Genomic DNA, 21,689 nt, shown 5'->3' with positions numbered 1-21,689 from the left:
ATATAAGTATTATGTGCAAGTATAAATATACTAGTAGAAGTATACGTGACAAATTGGACACATATGGTGCTGGAGAGTTTACAAACATTGTGTTTCTGCATGAATATAGCCTAAAAATCAGATCTGTGGCCAAAAATGGAAGCACTTAAAAAATAAAAACTACGACAAATTAAGCTAAATGTTGCTTTTAGAAATAAAAGTGGTCAATTATGGTAAAATCTTTTGATCTGAGAGTAACTTTTAAAAGAGACATGGCTTTCTAAGGAGAATATAGCTGCTCAGTTTGCTGCAGATCACCTAAACATTTAGAAGTCTATTGAAAAATAGACTAGATAAATTATAACACTGCATTGGCTTTCCAATCTGTAAAAGCACCACTATAACGTGTCGACTCATTTAAATACTTCACCTTAAAACCATTTATAAGCAATACTTTAATTTTGTTTTCACCCTTCTCTCACACAGAAATAAGGCACAGTGCACAATAAATTCTCTTCTACCTTGCATCAAGTTTGACCTTTGCCACCAGCTTTCTTCATCATTCACTGATGTGATTTTTTTCAGTTTCTTCTCATGTCTGCATGAGCTTTGTCCGCAGCATGGTGTAATTAAGCCTCTAAAGTGGCGGATTGCTTCAGAGTACATGTACTTTTGCCAAAAAAAAAAAAAAAGGGCAACACAAAAATACTGAGCAGCAATTTGGGATAATCTCCCCAGACATCCTCTAAAACCAAACTATCAGTTTTGACATTATACAGGAGTTTAATCTGGGCATAAATCTATAAATCTCATAACACAAGCTGGGATAATCTCCTTCTGGCAGTTTTTCCAGGGGCTGAAAAAGTGCAGACTGCTGTCAGACGCTCAGAGGTCAGAGCGAGGCTGTCATATGTTGAAGAGTGGCACTCTCTCACCAGAGCCATGCATATGAATCACATAATCTTGTCACAAACCTCCCTTTAAAAAATAACTCACTAGTCTGTCAGCTGAGCTCATGTGCAACATGTGCATTTAGTCAAATGTTTTCTAATAATGCTATAAAAGTCATATACTTTGAACATTTGGACATTGTGGCAAAGAACAATACGTCTAATTATCTTCATGTAGTCCATATTTCCTCTCCTGTGGTTCGGTCACACACAAGTTGCAGATTTTGTTCACGTCCCAGAAGAAATCCAGCTGTGAGGCACGCATGGTTCATATAGGACTGGTGGGGGAGAGAGAAACCTTTGGGACCTTGACCACAAAAACCATGGGGTCCTTGACCTTGTTGCTGAAGGAGCGGCGAATGACATCCACAGCGTGTTGATGACTGACTCCCTGCAGACTCTCACCGTCCACGGACAACAGCTCAAAGCCAGCCTGCAGACGGACAGCAACATAAAGATGTAAATTCAACTAAAAAAAAAAAAGAATTTAATGATAATCTGCTGTGATTAGAGAACTGGGGGGTTTCCTCTAATATGTGCTGGCATGAGTTCACATATAAAGGTCAGAGAACATACGAGACACCTGCACAGGCACACATGCAGAGCTTTCTGTTTCCTGCAGGATCTGAGCAAACAATCTCAAATCTTTGGAGCCCCGATGAGAGGAACTTCCTCTGATGTCATCGGCGCTTTTGTCGAGGATGCACCTGCCTCGTGCGCTCAGTATCAGTCAAGGTTAGCAGCATATGAACACATATGCGCATGTTGTATCTCCAGCAATCTGGTCTTTTTCCCCCTTCCTTTTTCCTCTCCAGTCATTACATACGATCATTTCCCCTCATTCTTCACCTGCATATTCAATCAAAATGTGGTTCATTCCCAACAAAGATCATGATCTAAGCTTAGCATGAAAAAAAACAATTTAACAAAAAAAAACAAGCTTGCTTACAAGTATTATTTAGTAGAGGAAAAACAATTATGTAAAATGCCTATCAGTTGTTTACAGCACAGTTTTATCTGCTTCATTTAAAAATAATGTACAAATATTACAGTTTTAGTTGCCAAGATATGCTTGTTCCCCCATAGCCCTACAACTTGCACTAATTTGAAGAATAAAAAGCTCTTTTTATGCCCTGAGTTTGATCAAAATACAGAACCATAATGAACGTGAACAGTTTGACACTAGTTTAGCTGGAAAGAGTGCAGAAGTTTTCACCGTTAGACAGACACCTAAATGGAAAATGACTCACTCGTGTCCAGTTTTCCATCTGTGAAAGCTATTGACAGGGACTCATGGAAAGGAATGACTGGACACACACACACACGCGCAACAATAATCAGAAGCTAAGAGCCTAAGGAGACAGGAGTCGTGTTGACGCTGCTCTGGCCGGGTGTCATGTCCGCCTGCAGAGCAGCAGCAGACAGAACTGACCACAGATCTGATATGAGTGAGCTGACATGTCTAGTTGTGAGGTGTGAGGCTGAAACAACAGATAACAGCAGCATGCCAGCAAGAACAAATATGTGTCCGAGCCAAGAAGCCAGCAACCCCTCTGTTAGTAAAAAAGACTGAAATGAGATTTATTAGAAGTAAACATGCACACTTCTTTGCTTCTTTAACTAGCAGCAGTCTCTTTGACAGGCTGATAATTAGCCTCTAGTGAATGACTGGGTGGATCATATGTTTAAAAAGAAGCAGGCAGCAGTCATCAGCAGCTATTAAGCAACTGTGCAGGCAATATATTACCAATACATTAGCAGCACAGCGCCCTTGTACCTTATTAATAATGGAGCTGATGCGCTACCTGAGACGGCTCTCTGCTCGTCTTCTCCTCACCCCTAGGTGCACAGCTTCAGCATCTCCTCAGACGTGCTCTCATACACCAACATCAACTCATATCCACGAGGCAAAGATCACCTGACAGCTACGTTCAACACACCTGACCTGACACGAGCGACTGCGTTTATGGTAGAAATATGAAACTAGATTATTTATTCTCATCTAAATTAAACCCATGTCAGGATCTTTTTTTTTTTTAAGGGAGGGTCAAGGGGGTTGAATGCTCACCTTCAGAGCTTTGTTTGTTGACGCTGCTCCACCTGGGAAGATTTTTTCTATCTTTATCACAGGCTGGATCTTAGACTCTATCCCTCCAGAGATGCTTATACCTGTAAAAAACAAACATAAATATATTAATAAATGAATAAATAGTTTTAAATTGCTTGCATTTGGACAAAGTAGTGAATGGGCTCTTGACCTAAGCAGGACATCGTGTTTTGGCTCAAGCCTCGTTTAGGTCGTATTTATGCAATAAATTAAAATTTGCTTATGTTTATGATGAGTTTCTCTCACACATCTGAGTTAGTCACCAAGATCTGCAGAGTTCTGTACTTTTACTTTATACTGTAAATATGTGGTAAATCTTCTGACCCATAAAACACCAGTGGCACAGGCTCATCACCTCATTAAAGTATAGACTTTGTTAATAACATTATTAAAGAGCTTAGTGCCAACACAAACAACCTCAACAACTGCAATACTACTTATATTAATTTATGACTATTAGATTTATTGTTTGTAATAATGGTAAAAAAAAAAAAAAAAGAGGAAATTGTTAGCAATATTTTTTTTTACATATACCAGTAATTTAGTTTCTGGAGATTAACTGAGGATGTGCAGCTTGGTTAATGACCCCACAGGGGTCTCAAGCCCAATTTAAGAAATATAATCTGACATATCAAACTAGATATAGATGGCACTTGACTATAAATACCCATGAAGCCAGAGGAAACAAATCACTTGATACAATAATCTCACCTACATAAAGACTCTGTTTTAGCATCTTGCTGTTAAACTCAGACCTGCAGCAGTTAACAGTATAATCACTCAGGATGTGATTAAACTTGTCTTTCAGTTATATCGTTAAGAACTTGTTCTTTTTTACGTAAATGTGCCGTTTAGCTCAAACAGTAAAATGTTTCTAAAGCTCCCATTCGCCTATATTTCTAAATTTAGAAACATTTAGTCTCAGACTGATGCAAAACAACTAGATAATTTTATTTTTATTTCAAAATTAAATGCTTTTGCCAACTAACACTCAGTCTCAAAACACACTTTAAAAACCCTGGGATTTAACAGGACAGATTACATTTCTTTAATTTTACCATCAGCTCCTCTGTTCAGAATAGAGCTTCAAACTTTTCTCCTTTCACTGCAAGTCTTAAATAACTAAAGGTTTCGTCATATCTTAGAGAGCTCTTAGTGAAGTATTACCTCAACAAAGCGCTCTGCTCTCAGGCTGTGGGTTTACTTGTGCTTTCTAGAGTTTCTAAAAGTAGAATGGGGCCAGAACCTGCAGCTATCAGATTTCTCTTCTGTTTCTTCTGCAGACACGCTCTCTAAACTTTCTTGTTTAAAAACAAAACTGGTGACGTCATAGCGGTTCATAGTCTACCTACAAGCGTGCCAAACGTGTTCCCAGATTAAAAGGTAATTTAAACTTTGCCACTATGATGATATTTAAATGAATGCAGCTACTTGTGTTTACCCAGTGAATGCTTGGCCTTGGAGATGGTCAGAGTAGTGACTTCATATGCTTCAGGCAGTAGAGTTTCTCTCCTGTTGACTTTCTGATCATTCTGAGGAAGACCGTTTACCTGCTGACCACTCGTTCTGCCCGTGGAGGGGCTCCTCTCCCTCTGGGGGTGAAAAACATCTGCCAGAGGGATTCTCCCTCTGCGCTGTGAGGGAACCCGCACACTGACCTCAGTGTAGCCCTCCTGCCTGGTTTGTCGGCCATAAACACTGTCGGGACTCCCCTCCCTCCTCCCTCTCCCGTGACCATTCCTCACAGGTGACCTCCCACGCTCATGAAGGGCGTCTCCACGGTCAGACACGGACAGCAAGGAGACTTGGTCGTGCCGCGGCGTCCCGTTCTCCCTTCTGTTCGGGGAGAGGTGATGCTGGTGCCCACGCTGCGTGCTGTGTGGCGACTCTGTCAGGAGGAAACTGTGGGAGGGCGAGGGGATAGGGGAGCGTGAGCGAGAAGTGAAGGATGTGTAGTTGTCCACAGGTACATCCAGCAGGGGGGTGAAGGCACGGGACGGTGGCAGGTGGCCTGACTGCTGGCTGGCCAAACGAAGTCTGTCGAGCTCATCGATCAGCTGACGCTCTTGCAGAGTGTTGCTGACCGGCTGGAGGTAAAAGCCACCCCTGGAGTCTGAACAAACAGAGTTAAAGTCACATTCAGGAAGTTTTTAATCTCCTGATGACTTATTGTAGCTTTTATCGATATTCATCTTATTTACATACGAAGGTGTGCACATTTTCTTTCTACCAAAGAGCATATATGCACAAAAACAATATAACATTCTGCATAAATTAGATTCATTTAAACTATATTTGGCTGGACACAATCCTAAATTACTCCATGAAAAGTGCCTTGAGATGTTTCTTTCTTCATCCATCCATCCATCCATCCATCCATCCATTAGCTTTATCCACTTCTTCCTTTTCGGGCCGTGGGGGTCACTGGTGCCCATATCCAGCCTACACTGTGTGAGAGGCGGGGCACACTCTGGACAAGTCACAAGTCCATCACAGGGACACATGGAGACAAACAACCATTCACTCTCTCACTCACACCTAGAGACAATTTAGTTACCAATCAACCTAACATGCATGTTTCTGGTTTGTGGAAGGAAACCGGAGTACCTGGAGAAAACTCACGCATGCACGGAGAGAACATGCAAACTCCACCCAGAAAGCCCCCCGGACTGGGATTCCATCCAACAACCTGCTCACTGAGAGGCAGCAGCTCTATCAACTGCACCACCGTGTTTCTTTCTTTCTCTCTTGTGGAACCAACTTCCAGTTTCTGTCCGTGAGGCTGACACATTGTCCAGTTTTAAGACTGGGCTTAAGACTTTCCTTTTTGATAAATCCTATAGTTAGGGTTGTCTTGTTAAGCTGACATAGGCACTGGAGGACAAATTGACCTAATTTCCTTAAATGAATTTTTAAAATTGAATAGTTTTCATTTGATACATTTCTATCTTAACATGTGATTCTTGACCTGCCATTGTGTATCTGTTCCTCTCAAACCCAGCCGGTCGAAGCAGATGACCACTTGTCCCGAGTCTGGTTCTGTTAAAGGTTTCTTCCTCATGAGGAAGTTTTTCCTTTCCACTGTCGCCTTCATGCTTGCTCAAAATGAGAATTATGGGATGAAGTTAAAATCAAAGCAGTCTGCTCCTCAGGTAAATATTGTTAAAATTATTATTTTTGTGTATGGATGTTTCTGTTCAGTGCCCTGAGATGACTTCTGTTGTGACTTGGTGCTTTATAAATAAACTGAATTGAATTGAATTGGTAATTAGAATTGTAAAAATAAAGCTGAACAAAAACAACATACTGAATTAAATTGTGTATGATGTGTTTTAGAACTTTCATTTTTTGTGTGACATTCACCTTTCTTCAGTGATGAGCTCAAACCTCTTATTTACACATTGTCACTCACCTGCAGGGGGCAGTGCAAGTTGGCTGTGGCCTATTTCTGGAAGTTTTCCTCAACACCAATAAACAATAATTTTGTTGAAACGTATCATTGGGTGTCCCTGATTTATAAATATTGCATCTGCATTGCTAAAAGCTAAGCATCCAGGGAAGAAATTCGTGTGTAGAACACAAACAATACTTTGTCTTCTTTCATAAGGCTGATGCTCTGACCTTTGACTTGCACAGTCTAAAGCGAGCCGACACTAATTGCGTCTCTTGAATGAAGCAAACACTTGAAGCATCTTTGTCTTCAGGTGTCACGTGAGCAAGTGCAGCCTGTTGGTCCTTTCTGTAGGCCACAGAGGTAGCACAAGCTTCTGCTTTAACTCAGCTACAGGAAACCGGAGACAGTGAAAGCATAAAGGTGTGTTATCGATGTTTTGTAGGTTATTGGGAGCTGAGTTAGCGTTTGTTAACGGTAGGTCGAGGACAGGAAGTGACCTGTGTTTGTATGTGTTTCAGTTCGACAACAAGAGAAATAGAGGGAAAAAATTAGGTTTTTGAGAAAAGAGAAGGAGAGGAAGTGATACAGATCACATACCTGGGACTGGGGTGATGAGGTGACGTCGAGGGGTTCCACTACGAGGCGAGCGCAGGGCCGGAGAGCGCACTGGAGGAGGAGGAAATAAAGATACCTGAGTTTTTTCGACTTTACATTTTGTTCTTGATTCTTTTAGTCACACAAATAAATTGCAAGCTGGAGCTAACACGAAAGTTAAAGTGGTGAGGTTTGCTTTTTTGCTTACAAGAGCGACTCTTGAGGATGTCGTACGCCTCCAGCTCAAAAGGCATCACCATGCTGTCAAAACGACCCAACTCTGTGGTCGGTATCAGCATTCTGCAATGGACAGGATCACATTCTGTCACCCCGTACATATACAATGCATGTACAGTATAAAGGAGGATTACACTATATTCTTTTTACCGTATTTCTCTGAGAAGTAGCAGCTTCTCTGGCCGATCCAGGATTGCCAGAAGGGGACGCACCAAATCCTCAATCGCTGTGTCAGATAAAAACTGCAAGAAAACATTTTGAACGGTGTTCAAATCAGAAAATAGGAAGACGACTCGGAGAGAACATCGTTGACTTCAGTTCACACAAAACAGGGAGCACATCAGGTCAAAAAAACTCCTATTTTATCGTTTGGAAATTATTTTTAAACGCATCACTATATTTTTCTTGAGCATGCAGTTTTATTTTTATTTTTTAATCTAAGCTTCAATTTTACTAAATAAAATCCTCTATGCTGAAGTACAAAATGGCTCAAATAGAATTAGATTTTGTGGTTTGATCCTAGTTTGAAATGACAGGCCAAGCCCGTGTTTTGTCACAGCTGTTGTGAGACCCCTCCATCACTAAGGGACGAGCCACAACACAGAGAACACTGAACACTCGAGAACAGCTGATGTTACAGGACATTCACTGCGAGGCTCAACACAACAAAGGTAGAGTCATATCCGATCAACAACTCACCCGTCGACAGTGTCTCATCACTGCAGCCGCCTCATCTGGACTGAGCAGCTTCTTTGTCATGTCCTCCACGTGCTGCAGAATGGCATGATGGGGCAGTGGGCTGCCGGCGCGGGATTCCTTCGGAGAGGAGAAGAGCTGGAAGGGACGACTTCGCTCCTTATCTAGGAATTAGGTTCACAAACTAAAATAAGATGCAGACATGGAAATCTGCAGTGGTGAGTGGTTTAATCCATCACATCCTCAACCCACAACAATCAAACATTCACATAAGATTTGTATTTTTATCCCTAATAGGCCACTGTATTGACTTTCTGCAGCCTAACCCTGACCATAACCGTTGACCTAACCTTTACTATTATATAACTAATCCTAATCTTAACTCATTTTACGCCTTAGCTATAAACCTAACTAATAACCCAAATATCACGTTCCACCAGTGGTGGACACAGTTTCACTAATTCACTAACAGCTAATAGTGGAACAATTTTTTTTTGTTTAGCGGATTAACGTTCGTGTTAACTTTGGAAAACGTTAGCGGAATAAGTTTCCGATAAATTAAGTTTTGCCAACTTTAAGTCCACTAACAAAATTCACAACCTTGTTCTTGTCTGTTGTGGGCGGGGCTAGAAGAGTTGGTTAGGCAAGCTATTAGCTTACTACATGTACTACGTGTACTACGTGTACTACGTGTACTACGTGTACACGTGACAAGACGTGCTTGGTCGACGCAGCTTCAACTGGAAGAAGACGAAGATGTGTGATGTAAACTCAGTGACAGTCACCTAATCAGTTTAGTGTTAGCTTCTGCAATTTTAATTTTTTTTGGACCTGTTTAGCGGTTTAGCGTTAGCAAAGTTAATTTTTATATGGGTTAGGGAAGTTAACTTTTGGTTAGCTGTGCCCACCACTGCGTTCCACAGTATTAGGACGGGCTTTGGTCCTTTTAAGGAGTACTGGTCACACATATACAATATAAACATACAATGATGACAATACATAACACATTATTATTATTATCATCTAATCAATGAGCTCATATTGCCTTTTTATTGAAGACTTTAAATGAACTTTGTTTCGTCTGATTCAGTTTGCGCCACTCGACTGTCACCTGCTCCATTAATTACTTCTTGTTGATAAAAAAGATGCATTTAATTCTCATGCTAATGCAACGATGAACTAATGGTCGTAAACATAAACGAAATGTATATTTATATATAAATACAGTATATATAAATATACAATATATATTCGTATATAAATATATATGCAAACGAACGTACAGTAAAAATAGAACCTTGTAAATCTGTGGCACCCCAGACACTTCTTGTATGTATATTTACATGTACATGTGTATATACATGTATATGTATGCTTAGGTGTGTATGTATGTATACATTTATATACTGTATATGTATGTATATGTGTGTATATGTATACATATGCATATAGGTATATGTAGACACATATATTTTTCCAAATGTGTGTATTCTGCTTCTTTTTTGATTATTTCATATGTGTGTTTTTTTCTGTATTATTAGAACATGCTACTGGATGCCTCAAATTCCACCCCGGGGGATTAATAAAGTATCCATCCATCCATCCAGAAAAATTTAGGAGCCCCACTATGCTTATCCTCACAGCTTCTGTAAGGCCAGTAGAAACTCCAAAAAGCATGAAACTCCTAAAAATACATTTTAATAATTTAAATGTGGGTTGATTTGTACGTGGCAGTGGTTCAAGAATAAAATACTACCTACATGTTCTGTTTGTTTTGTGCTCAAAAGGTCAAATTAAATATCAGACTTTTATTTTGTCTCGTGATAATAAAAGAAGTGACAGCGTACGCACCGTTGTTGGAGTGGAGAGTCGACGACTTCGACTGACTCTTCTCCTTCTTGAAGAACAAGTTGACGAAGGTTTTGGAGCGCTGCAGGTTTGTTGGACCTTCTGCTGGTCCCTTCTCCTTCTGTTGTCTCTTATTCTTCTTTCTGTCCTCTAAAATGGTAAATAAATAAAGACGGAGAAGTCTCTAAATTAAAATGAAAATACAGCATGTGGTCCATTCAGATGAATTTGATATGTTAAAATAAGTACAAACTGAGCCGACGGGCCATTTTGCTGCAGCCCTTGAACATGCAGTGGATTGATGTTTAGAACATAATTCATTAGCTGCACATTCATAATTCATGCTAAACTTTTAGCCAGTGATGTGGGGTTAAACACAAACTCTTCATTTATCTTCCAGTCTGCTCCTCTGTTCAATGAAGTAAATCTGCTGGTGTACAAAGAAACACATTTAAACTGATAAAGTGCAGCTACACCAATCTGAACTCCCTCCACCTCCCCCATTTGTTGAGACCACTACAGCAAAGTGCTTCTGCATATAAAGCAAATATGCAATTGGCACAAGCACCCACCGAGTCCTGGGGGCGTGGGCGAGCTGGATACAGTGAAAGGCTAATAACTCAACTGATCCTGCAAAGCTTGGACAAATATTTATCAGTATTTGTGTAATAAAAAAAATTCTCACAGAAACAACGTCAACAAAAGAATTTAAGAGAAAATTATTCATTTGACTTTGCATTAGCTGTGTGAAACTGAACAAATTATTGTTAAATCCATCAAATCAGGCATGTTTATTTTCTGGAATGAAGAAGAAATGAAGGTTAAAGAGGAGACTTTCTTACTTACAAAATGCAGTTAGTGTAATAGAACAAGCTTGTCACTTGATTAACCAGGTCACGAGTCCAAAAACACTCATGTGGTTACAGTAATTAAACAAATAATTAAAAACAGACCATGTTTATTATATTTATATATTTTTATACATGTGCTTTGCCTCTTAATATGTCCATTGTGAATGGTCTACCTTTCATATTTATTGTCTGTCGCCAAAACTTAAAGATAAAAACTGTTTTTACTTGTGTCTTTGTGGGTTATTTGATTTTAAACTTTGCTATTAACTAGAGTCAACTGTCTTTTAGCTAAATATCACAAACAATATGAATGAAACTCGTAACCTTTGGGTCTACATCTTTGAAGTCAACCCAATTCAAGATGGCTGCCACAGCCAACACAGAAATGGTTATAACTTGAGACAATTTTACAGATATTGAGCTAAAGTTTGGTGTGGTCGAGGGGTTAGGGTAAATCCTGAATGTACTTCATTGAAACGCTTAAAAAGTTGCAACAATGCAATATTTCCCCCTCAAAGTCCCTTTGTGCCACACTATTTGTACAGTTTGTTGATTGCCTATGTATAAATACAGGTATTCACTTGGGAAAATGGGTTTCTTAACTTTATTTATTTATATGTTAACTCTTCCGTCAACTTTAATGTGGCCCAAACCGCAACATGTACTTATATCAAAACGACCGACTCGGCCCCGTGATCTGTGTTATTACTTTTACTGGCAATCGGAGTTACCATGGTGATGTATTTTGCTAACAAAGATGCCATAATTCTCCATAGGAAATGAATGAAGGAACTCTCCTCACACTTCATGCTGCTGTCAAGTCACATGACTGAGAGAGGTCCCTGAAGAAAACAGAAACGCACTGTTGGATTTGTTTGAAACTCACAGAAAGTATAATCATCAGAGAAATGTCTAGAACTGATTAATGTTTGGAGCCATTTTGATTCAAGATGGCTGCCACAGCTAACTTCGCAAACACAAAATTGACTGTAAGTCGGTCATTCTTTGAGATATTGAGCTGAAATTTAGTATGATTGTAGCTGGGAACGAGTTGTTATACATTCCTAATGCAAATGAAAAATCCAAGATGGCCACCTTAGCTAAAAGAGAAAAAATATGATAACTCAGCCATTTTTAGTGATACTGAGCTGAACTTGGTATGGTGATAGATGAGAATGGTTACTATAAAATACTGAATCAAAATCCAAGATGGTCACCAAAGCTCCTTTTAAATGGCTTTAATTCAGCCATTTTTACACATACAGAGCTGAAATTTGGTGACTTTATAGCTGACAACGTTCCCTACCACACACTGAATCCAAATCAAAAATCAAACATGGCTGCTTTAGCTAAAAAGGAAAAAAAAATATGATAACTCTGCCATTTTTTGAGCTATTCAGCTGAAATTTGGTATAATGGTAGCTGAGAGCGAACCCCAACACATAGTACTGTCAAATCAATTTTTTTTCATGGACAGCAGCCTGGCAGTCCTCGTCAAAGTTTCTCCAGGAACTTTCTAGTTTTGTTTAAACTTTAGTTAACTTTTATTTGTTTGGTGTTTTAAAGATTTTATTGTTGAACTACTTTCATTGCATACTGTAAGTTTTGACTAAAATGACCCAAGTCATCCATTAAAAGCTCAGCTCAGATTTTCTTGGAGATCCCACCTGACACAGTGATGTGGCTCTGGGAACGTCGAATTGGCTTGCGTGGTTTGCTCAGCGCCATCAGAGCTTCTGTTTTAGGCGAGTGTTTCTCAGCTTTCCCGTCACCAGCTGACAACGTCCTCACCCGGCCTCGCCCTCCAATGTCCTTTGGCCCCTCTCCTTTCCCACGTATGACCGTGTCCTTCAGCAGCACCGTTTCCCCCACTGCCCGCCTGGTTTCTGCGATGACCAGCCCATCAGAGTCAGGCCTGTTAGGCGAAGGGTAATCCAGGTGGTTAGGAGCTTGAGGGTCAGTCTGTATGGCGGTGTCAGCGGTTCGCTCGGAGCTGCTCGGACGTCTATAACGGTCCTCTGTGGAAATGGCAATGTCTACCATCTCAGAGCCGAAGACTGGAGGGAAAAAAACCTGGGAAAGTCCACTGAGTGAGCTGAGGGGTGTGCTGGAGGACAGCGAGGACACGGAGGAGTAGGAGTCTGAACTATGTGAAGATGGTGCCGGGCCACCGTTGGCTACTGTGGAAAACAGACACAAGCATCCAGGATTAGAGTAAGAAAGTGCACAAATGCAAATTGATAGTTTCCTAGATTACACCAATCCAAACCTGACCTTATGTTCTTATGATTCTGTAAGTTTTAGAAAAAAAAAACATGAAGCTGGAGTTCCTTTTATCATAATAAAATACGTTCATCTATTTGTTGAATCAGATGCAAGAACAGGCTTTGTTCTAACAGACTAAGCTGCCTTTGAGACAATTTTAATCAAAATAATCTGACTTTGACTCAAACCACACAGGAACTAAAGTAATGTTCACTCTTTTAAGAAAATAAAAAGGAGGGATTTAGTCTGCTTCGTGTGGCTGGCCCATCAAAATAAACTCAAAAACAATCAAATAAATAAGATGAGAATGGAATAAGCTCAAATCATTGAATCAAGTTTTTAGCATTTAGTTTTGTAACAGTAAATTCATTTTTTACATCACTGTGTAAAACACTACGTCTTTAAAAACAACTATTTGTGTCTGTCATCTAAATTAATTTCAATAAATTCATACAAAAACAACTTATTGAACAAACGTTTAAAAAATGTGGGAAAGGTTTGGCACAATTATTTGTCTTTTTTATTCATGTTGAAGCAGTTAAATTATTCTGGACTTGGGTAAAGTGATCTTTAAAATATATTTTTGACATTATGAAAATAGGCAGGATTGTGTTAAAAAATCATTATGTTTATATATTTTTTTCATTTGCCAGCTTTTAAGTGTTAGATTTACACATAACCAACAATAACAGATCATTTAACAAACTAAACTTATGGTTATATTTCTTTAAGTCAATGAAATGTGTTGTTTTGTGTTCGTTTTCCAGCGATCAGCGTACATTTGTCCAGCCAGCCATACTCTGCCACCATCTCTTTGTACGCAGGGTATCTTCCAGCTTCCTGTTGAAATTAAAAGAATAAAACGTCATACATATTCCAGCAAGAATAAAAATGAGCAATGTGGTGATATTATGCCCCTTTTCCACCGCTCCTACTCAACCCTGCCCAGATCAACTCTTTACACGTTGCATTTCCAGCGCAATTCAGGACCGGTTCTGGAGGCGTGTCCAGAATCCAAAATCCTGCTAATGAACTTTTAATGAACTCTAGTTCACCGAGTGAGAGTTCTGCAACGAGTTAAACTCAAAGCAGTCTGCTTCTCAGATAAATAATGTTAAATTATTATTTTTAAATAGGAATGTTTCTGTTAATGAATATTTCTGTTCATTGCCCCGATGAACCAGATTCTACAAAAACAACTATATTTAAAATTCTTTATTTTTCTTCATCATTTGATGTATTTGCACTCGTGTCTACTTTTATTGTTCAATTTAGATTTTGTTTCTTATATACAGGTTTTATTTTAGCTTTGATTTAAAATGTAATTCTTGTTTTGTGATTTGTACATCTGTGGGTTAGAAAAAAGTTGAACCAAAGGCTGTATCTATTCTTTAAAAATATTTGAGGGAAATATTCCTGAGAGATCCAATAATTTTGTCTTTTTATGATTTTTCAGCTGAGTTAACTTTAATTAACAGATTATTTAATAAAGTCAAAGTGAAAACAGGATTTCACGATAAAGCCGGCACCATTTATTTATTTTTAATCTTCACTGATTAAAAAAAAAACATTTTTTTTTTTTATATACATAAAATGTTTTTTTTTTTAATGTTCCAACCTCCATCCCAGTACATCCGTCTGCAGGGCTCAGAATCCGGCCTTTGTGAACATGCGAGGCCGGCCTCGCATGTTTCAACGGGTCGACAGCTCGTAGGATCCTCCGCAGTGACTAGCTCACTCTGAATTTTGTCGTCGGTCACCAAACACAAAATCGCCTGGACTTCAGCATTAAACACCGTGTTGTCATTACTGTTTTTAAAATCTTAAAAATAGACCCAGCGGCTGCTCTGAGTTCAGAGTAATTGCAAATGGTGGAACGGTGAAAAGTTTTTGAGATCCAGTGACTCCTCCCCCTGACCAATCAGTGACCGACAGTGTTCTGACGTCACGTTTAGGTGCCGACTCAGCTCGAACGGTCCCACCAGAGAAGCAGGGACAAAAAATGGGGCTGAATCAGCTAAAAAGTACTGGTGGAAAAGCGCTCAAACTGTAGCCAGCTGAGCAGAGTTGGGGCTGAGTGGTGGAAAAAGGGCATTAGAAAACAAGATCCTAGAACAGTCAGGAGGTTTTCTTAAGTATATGCCCGCACACTTGAGCTTAGCTACATGAAAACAGTACCACAGAAGAATATACTTATAAAGTTTTAGGATTAATTTTTTGGATCTCACAATTGTGCCAAAAATATCTTCGATTAAACTCAGAAGAAAGGATATATGTGTGAATAATAATGTGCCTCAACATGACACCACTTGCATTCAGCGTGATAACCCTGGGGGTTTATTTCTAAGCCTTGCACGTCCAGGTGTGAGAGAGTTTAATAACGAAGGTTAATCCCTGCTCCACTATACATGTCTCTAATCTATAAGTGGGTCAAACACAGGACACAGTGAAGTCATAAAATTAGGCTTTCTGTTGATTATAACCTGATCCCAGCCTGCCTTTAAATAATGAATGTGGCTGTTTTTTCACACGTGGAACCTGAGATCAGCGCAGTAAAATGAGCCACACACTCATACACACATCTACACATGATTCCTTTATCTGGAAATGACACGAGTTAAGTGGCGTGGTCTTACAGACAGGCAGGCAAACACAGATACTTACAGGGAAACTGAAGGACTGGGAACCAGCTGTCTTATTCAGAGTGGTGTTGGTTAACATTTATGAAGTATCTGCACTCAAAGCTCTAATCAGCTGGTAAATTTAAACCAAATAATTTATATAGAGACAAATATTGGTTAAGCCTTTACTGAGTTGATACTTATTTATTTTACAAGTTAAAATATCTGCTTGATAAAATAATTTGATTCTATTCCTGGTTGTGTTTTACATCCATCCATGCATTTGTTATTTTTATCCCATTCTTCTTTTTCTCGTGGAGGTAACTGGTGCCCATATTCAGCAGTCAGTGTTCAAGAGGCGGGGTACAGCCTGGACAAGTTACAAGTCCACCATAACATCATTTTACACCCATTACATTCAAAACCATAGGAATCACATTCGCCCTCAGCAGTAGACATTAAACATCCCCTTGTTTTTACCTCATAGAACATCATAAATCTCATATTGTTGGGGTGCTTTAACTGAAAACTGCCTGTTTTCTCAATGAATTCAATTCAGTAAAGTTGGAACAGGGGTCTTTGTCACCAGTTTCTAGTCAGTTTTTGTTGCTGAGCAACTACATGTGATGCAACAGTGCTTAAACAAGCTGTACGCTAACGTTGCCCTAAGGCTTTGAAAAGAGAATGTTTGCAGTTTTCCAGATGAGTCACAAAAAGGGTTAAATCATGTCATCTGGACAGTTTCTTTTCAGATAAGTGTTTTTCTGAACTGGCGGTTCAGCAATTTTATCCAACGCCAGGTGCAATGGTGGAGCCAAGGGGTGACCAATGGTGGCCTTGGCAACATTTTCATCCACCCCACTGGCCACCCCAATAATATGAGGAAACTATATTTTAAGAATATATAAACTAGAAAGCTTAATAAATAAATAAAAAAGGTTGTAAGCTCAATCATCAAGGTAGATTACAACAAAAAAAAGGTTAAATTGTGTAATCTGGACCAGTTTCCTTAAGTGAGAAACATTTAGTGCCCCATCCAGAGGACTTCGTCAGTCTACGGCCTGCCAACCAGATCTGTCCCATAGCTAGCCTTCACTGCTGTGTTTCAAGCCAACCTCCTGTTGGAATCTCAGAAGCAGGCTTTTAACACTTGCAAACAGGGCACACTCGTCCAAAACAACAAGTCATCACGTACAACAATCAAATGTTTTAGGCCAGAAGGCCAACTTGCTACTCACAGAAACAGCCTGAGGTCAACCAAGGCCAAAGTGGTTCATAGAAAGCATAAAACATATGAAACTAGAAAGCATAGTTTCTTTAAATCTGGGGTGTTCAAATGGCAGCACGTGGACCACTTCTGCCCCATGGGTGACTTCAATCTGGCCCATTTCATTAAAAATAATAATAATAATAATAATAATAATAATAATAATAATAATACTTTTTTTTTTGGTTCTGGGTTTTGGGTTCTGTTTATTGCATTTGTTATTCAATACAATAAAATAAACAAAATTAAAAAGGTAACAGATCATTGTAAATTTTGGTTTATGATTAAAATAAATAAATAAATATACATACACTGTATATATATTGGGCAGCACGGTGGCGCAACTAGTAGAGCTGCTGTCTCTCAGCGAGCAGGTCCTTGGTTCAAACCCCGGTCCAGGGGCCTTCTGGGTGGAGTTTGCATGTTCTCTCCGTGCATGCGTGGGTTTTCTCCGGGTGCTCCGGTTTCCTCCCACAGACCAAAAACATGCATGTTAGGCTGATTGGTAACTCTAAATTGTCCCTAGGTGTGAGAGAGAGAGTGAATGGTTGTTTGTCTCGTTTGTCTCTATGTGGCCCTGTGATGGACTTGCGACCTGTCCAGGGTGTACCCCGCCCCTCGCACAGTGATTGTTGGACATGGGCACCAGCGACCCCCGTGACCCAAAATGGAATAAGCGGGTAAAGATAATGGATGGATGGATGTATATATATTTATTTATTTATTTATTGTTACAGGGCAACTCATTTTTAGATAATGACTCTTCTAGATGGGGTCACTCACCAAGCTGGAAATCAGTACTTCATTTATTTTTCAAATTATCCAGCTCACAAGACAGACAGACAGACAGGTGGACAGACAGATAGATGAAGAGACAGGCAGATGGACGGAGGATTTTTACGAGTCCCCTCTTTGCAAGGTGATGTGGTACACAAACAAAATACCTTTGCAAACTTTAATTACACCCATTTTAACCGTTATGATACAAAACCACACATTTGTACGGCTTTAAATTTGACACTGAGGTAACATGGAAGATCTTCGCTCACCCTGATGGTCAGCATGACATGGGTGTGACTCTTCAGGACCTCCACTGCATTGCTGTGGGTGATGTCTTCAAAGCTCACCCCGTTGGCTGCAAGTATTTGATCCCCCATTTTGATGCCGTGTTGTTCTGCAAGCCCACCTGGGTCCAGCCTAGAGGAGACGTATACAGATGTTCAGACGTTCACAGACAAATCCACACAGGGGATATCTGTTGCAGTTCAGATGAAATGTGTTGTAATAACAGTCATGCCTCCAGGAGTTTATAAAACTCCACTAATTTAGTTTATCTGCTTCAAACTCCCCGTTCGAAAGTGAAACGAGCAATAGACAAAGGTGCTTCAACTCTCATGTCTGTGTTCATACTTGGAGACATAAATGCCAAGTCCAAACTCTTTGCCTCCTCTGATGTTGAAGCCCAGACAGTAGTCGTCCGACGTGGTGAAGAGGTGGATGATCCTACGGAGAGCGAAGTCCGAGCTGGCCTCTGACGGTGTCCGGCCGCTCTCCTCCACCACCATCCGCCGGTGAATTAGATCCACCCTGCACACATGCGCAAAAGACATTTCACCGCTGCACCTTTTAACTGAAGTCAAATCTGTCAGTATTGGTTAATGAGAAATACTATAAAGGTCACAGCAGTAATCCATCCACCGCTGCCACATGAAACCAAGATACGGTAAGAAGAGAGACAACCTGCAGGAGCTCCAGGTTTTAAGCTCACAAAGAACTAGAATAACAATATGATCATACGCTGTTAATTTAGAGCAAATGTTCAACGTAAACACGTTTTTATCAACCGAGCTGCCTCTTCTCACCACGTCGTCTTCTCCTTTGAGTAGCGGATGCCGGGGATCTTCCCCACTCGTCTCACCACCATCCTCAGCCTGTTGTTGCCCGTCAGGACCTTCACGGCGCTGCTCATGGTGATGCTCTCCAGGCTGACCCCGTTCACCTCCACCAGCTTATCGCCCACCGTCAGCCCCGCCTGCGCTGCGGGCGCAGACACAAGTCAGCACGACAAACGAGAGCAAAGGTCACATGTAAACAAAGCGCAGCGTGCGCTTTTGCCTCTCCTTACCTGCAGAGCTGTCGTCCTCAACCTTGCTGACAAATATGCCGAGCCCATGTTCAGAACCCCCGCGGACACTGAAACCAAGACGCCCGTCTGGACTCTTATCCACGGTCACTGTGTGGATGTCTTCACTGTCATCCCCTCCTGGAAACACACAAAACATGACACACTGTTACGTATCATTTAATACAAGTACTGATGGATTATTAAAGTGTTTTTGTTATTAATTAGAGGTTTTTTATCTTTAATATGACAGAATATGCCCATCAAAAGTTCTCAGTCCAATGTGGCAAAGAAATAGAAAGTCCTACAAATGTTTTTATTTACTATTGTTTTCTTCTGTAGACACCTGCGAAAGCAACAATTCTTACATTTTATGTACCGTAGTTGTATTTTAGTGTTTGTCCTAAAGTAAAGACAAGACATATGTCAATAATTAAAATTATGGCATAATAATTCCTCTAACAAATTTGGAGCTGGATCACTGTGAACCAAACTTGAACTGATTTTAAGCTGACTGTGCTGAATATAAAATATGACACAAAAGTATTTTTTATATATATTTTGCCACCTAAATCTGCTTTTTAGTGTTCTTGACTGTTATTTATCCAGGTTATCTGAAGTTTGATGTTAATAATTCATAGGTTGGAGATAAGCAGCCTAACAGGCAAACAAACAAAAATATTTATCTGAAAACAGTCAATTACAGGCTGGAAATTGATTTTTTTTTTTAAGACAAACTCCAAGAAAAACCTTTGAAAGCTCTTATGAAACTTTAAAAAACTATCGATCAAGATCACTTTGAGGGATTAAAATAAAGTAGCTGCTTGGATGAAAGCAAAACTTTAGGGGTGATTTTAATGTTTTTACACAACAGATCAAGTGTGTTTTAGCAATTCTAAAACCTCACCATCAACATCTGCGTTGATGAGGATGACTCTGCCCATTGGCGAGGAGGACCTGCGTCTGTAGCGATGCTGTTTCTTCAGCATGTAGCGTGTGGTGCTTTGGGAACCCCCACCCTGCCCTCCGTTGTTGACGTGGGGGGGCCCGCCTCCATTTGTCATGTTTCTCCAGGAAGGAGGGTGGAAAGAGTCAGCCATGATGAAAGTCTGGACGCACTTCCCTCAGTCATCCAGGCGCAGGTATGTCTGGGTTCACCTGTCAGGACGGAGGAGGTGCAGCTAGGCTGATCAAATGGAGTTTATTGGACCTGCTGGACCAAACTGGTTTCCACTGGTGCACGTGATTTATAGAGTTATTAGTAGCAACACTAATCTGCTCTGAAATTGCTTGCAAACGACCAAAAGATGGCGAAAATGAGTCCTTCATGACCAAAACGTAGACACTCAGCTCGATCCCTGACATTTGGAGGTAAAAGAAGTAGACTCGATCCCTTCATTTTCTTTGAAAATTAAACCATCTCATCACAGCCTTATCTGCAAGAGCTCCATCTGAGAAGCTGCAGCTGTGTGTAGACGAGCTGGCAGAGCATGTCGGTTCCTCTGGGGTCATGTTTAATTAAATGGATATCAGCTGTGGAAAGAAAAAGAAAATGCTGTGATCAGAAGCTTCAGATGTTACAAATGAGATGTAAGAATTTACTAACCGTGGTAGTTTCTGGGCCCAAAACCTGAGATCTTAAACAAATCTAAAGAAATTAAATTTTCTGTGAAGTGTGGTGTGAACAATCTGCGCTGAATGACGGCTAAAGGTCGCTAAACATGAATTCAGCAACAGAATTGCCTTTTATGGATAAATAAAGTTGTCTGAATGTGAAGAATTAAAACTAAGTTGTTAAAGCTAAACAAATAAACTAAATGCTAACTAAAAGTCCAAAGTACAAACGTGCTAAGTAAAAGTAGCAAAACATTAGCTAAAAGCTTATAGTAGCAAAAGGCTAACTTAACACTAAATGTCTTAAAAAGGTAGCAAAATGGTAATAAGAACCTAAAATCAGCCAAAAGTTACCTGAAAGCTAAAAGTAACAATTGGATAAAAGTGGTCAAATGCAAGCTAAAATCTTAAAGTAGCAAACGGCTAGCTAAAAGCCAAAAATAGCTAAATACTAGCTAAAAGTAGCTAAATACTAGCTGAAAACACAAAAGAACAAAGCACAAGTTAATAAAAAGTTGAAAAGGCTATAGCTAACGTAACAAAATGTTAGCTTAAAGCGTAAAAGTATCAAAATAAGAAAAAGCAGCAAAATATTTGCTAAAAGTTCAAGTAACAAAAGACTAGTTTAACTCTAAACATGTCAAAAGGCCAACTTAAAGCTAAAGGTAGCTAAATGAAGAGCATAAAATATTAGTTACAAGCTAAACGTAACAAAAAGCTATATAGGAGGAGGGTAGCTAAAAGCATCAAAAGACAAGCTAGAGGCTAAAAGTAGCTAAACTGTAGTTAAAAGTAACACAAGGCTAGCTAACAGCTAAAAGTAGCCTTGAGCAGAGTTGAAGCAGGCAGGTTTCTAAGAGAGCAATTTATTTAGAATAAATTAAAAATAACTCTGTGTAATTTTATATGGGTAAAATATTTGCATTTAAAGTTAAATATTTTGAAAAATATAACGATTACCAAAAAAGATGGAGTATTAATCTCCAGGATGAGCTGAAGGTTTTGATATATACATTTTTAAAAATGACACAAAGTATGTAGAAGTAGCCTGGTAAGACTGCAAGAAGAGTAAGGAAAAGTAATAATACAATTCAACAGGTAAACTGCTGAAACAACCTTCCTTAATAAATTCACGCAGCATGTA

General features: G+C 39.7%; 1 protein-coding gene across 1 annotated transcript; it reads right to left on the bottom strand.

Annotated features, from left to right (window-relative positions):
• Positions 1–1,197: 1,197 nt before the first annotated feature.
• pdzd7a (PDZ domain containing 7a) lies at positions 1,198–20,031 on the bottom strand. Its single transcript, XM_037696867.1, has 15 exons — positions 19,839–20,031; positions 18,935–19,072; positions 18,672–18,846; positions 18,220–18,396; positions 17,859–18,006; positions 13,701–13,761; positions 12,324–12,836; positions 9,809–9,955; positions 7,961–8,121; positions 7,412–7,503; positions 7,233–7,324; positions 7,028–7,096; positions 4,478–5,149; positions 2,998–3,098; positions 1,198–1,362 (listed from the first exon to the last, which is right to left on the bottom strand). The coding sequence occupies exons 1-15, from the start codon at positions 20,029–20,031 to the stop codon at positions 1,198–1,200; spliced, it is 2,904 nt and encodes a 967-aa protein (XP_037552795.1).
• Positions 20,032–21,689: the final 1,658 nt, after the last annotated feature.

This window comes from Nematolebias whitei, chromosome 1, assembly GCF_014905685.2.
Source record: "Nematolebias whitei isolate Nwh7 chromosome 1, NemWhi1, whole genome shotgun sequence".
Classification (NCBI taxonomy): Eukaryota; Metazoa; Chordata; class Actinopteri; order Cyprinodontiformes; family Rivulidae; genus Nematolebias; species Nematolebias whitei.
This window is presented reverse-complemented; position numbering and strand designations above follow the sequence as displayed.

Bases quoted from the DNA above. Each gene is read 5' to 3' on its own strand.
- pdzd7a (XM_037696867.1), bottom strand. From the start codon at position 20,031: ATGGCTGACTCTTTCCACCCTCCTTCCTGGAGAAACATGACAAATGGA. The intron at 18,397-18,671 runs GTGAGAAGAGGC...GCATGTGTGCAG, and splicing joins TCAAAGGAGAAGACGACGTG to GGTGGATCTAATTCACCGGC. The intron at 13,762-17,858 runs GTGAGCGAAGAT...TAATTTCAACAG, and splicing joins ATGTCATGCTGACCATCAGG to GAAGCTGGAAGATACCCTGC.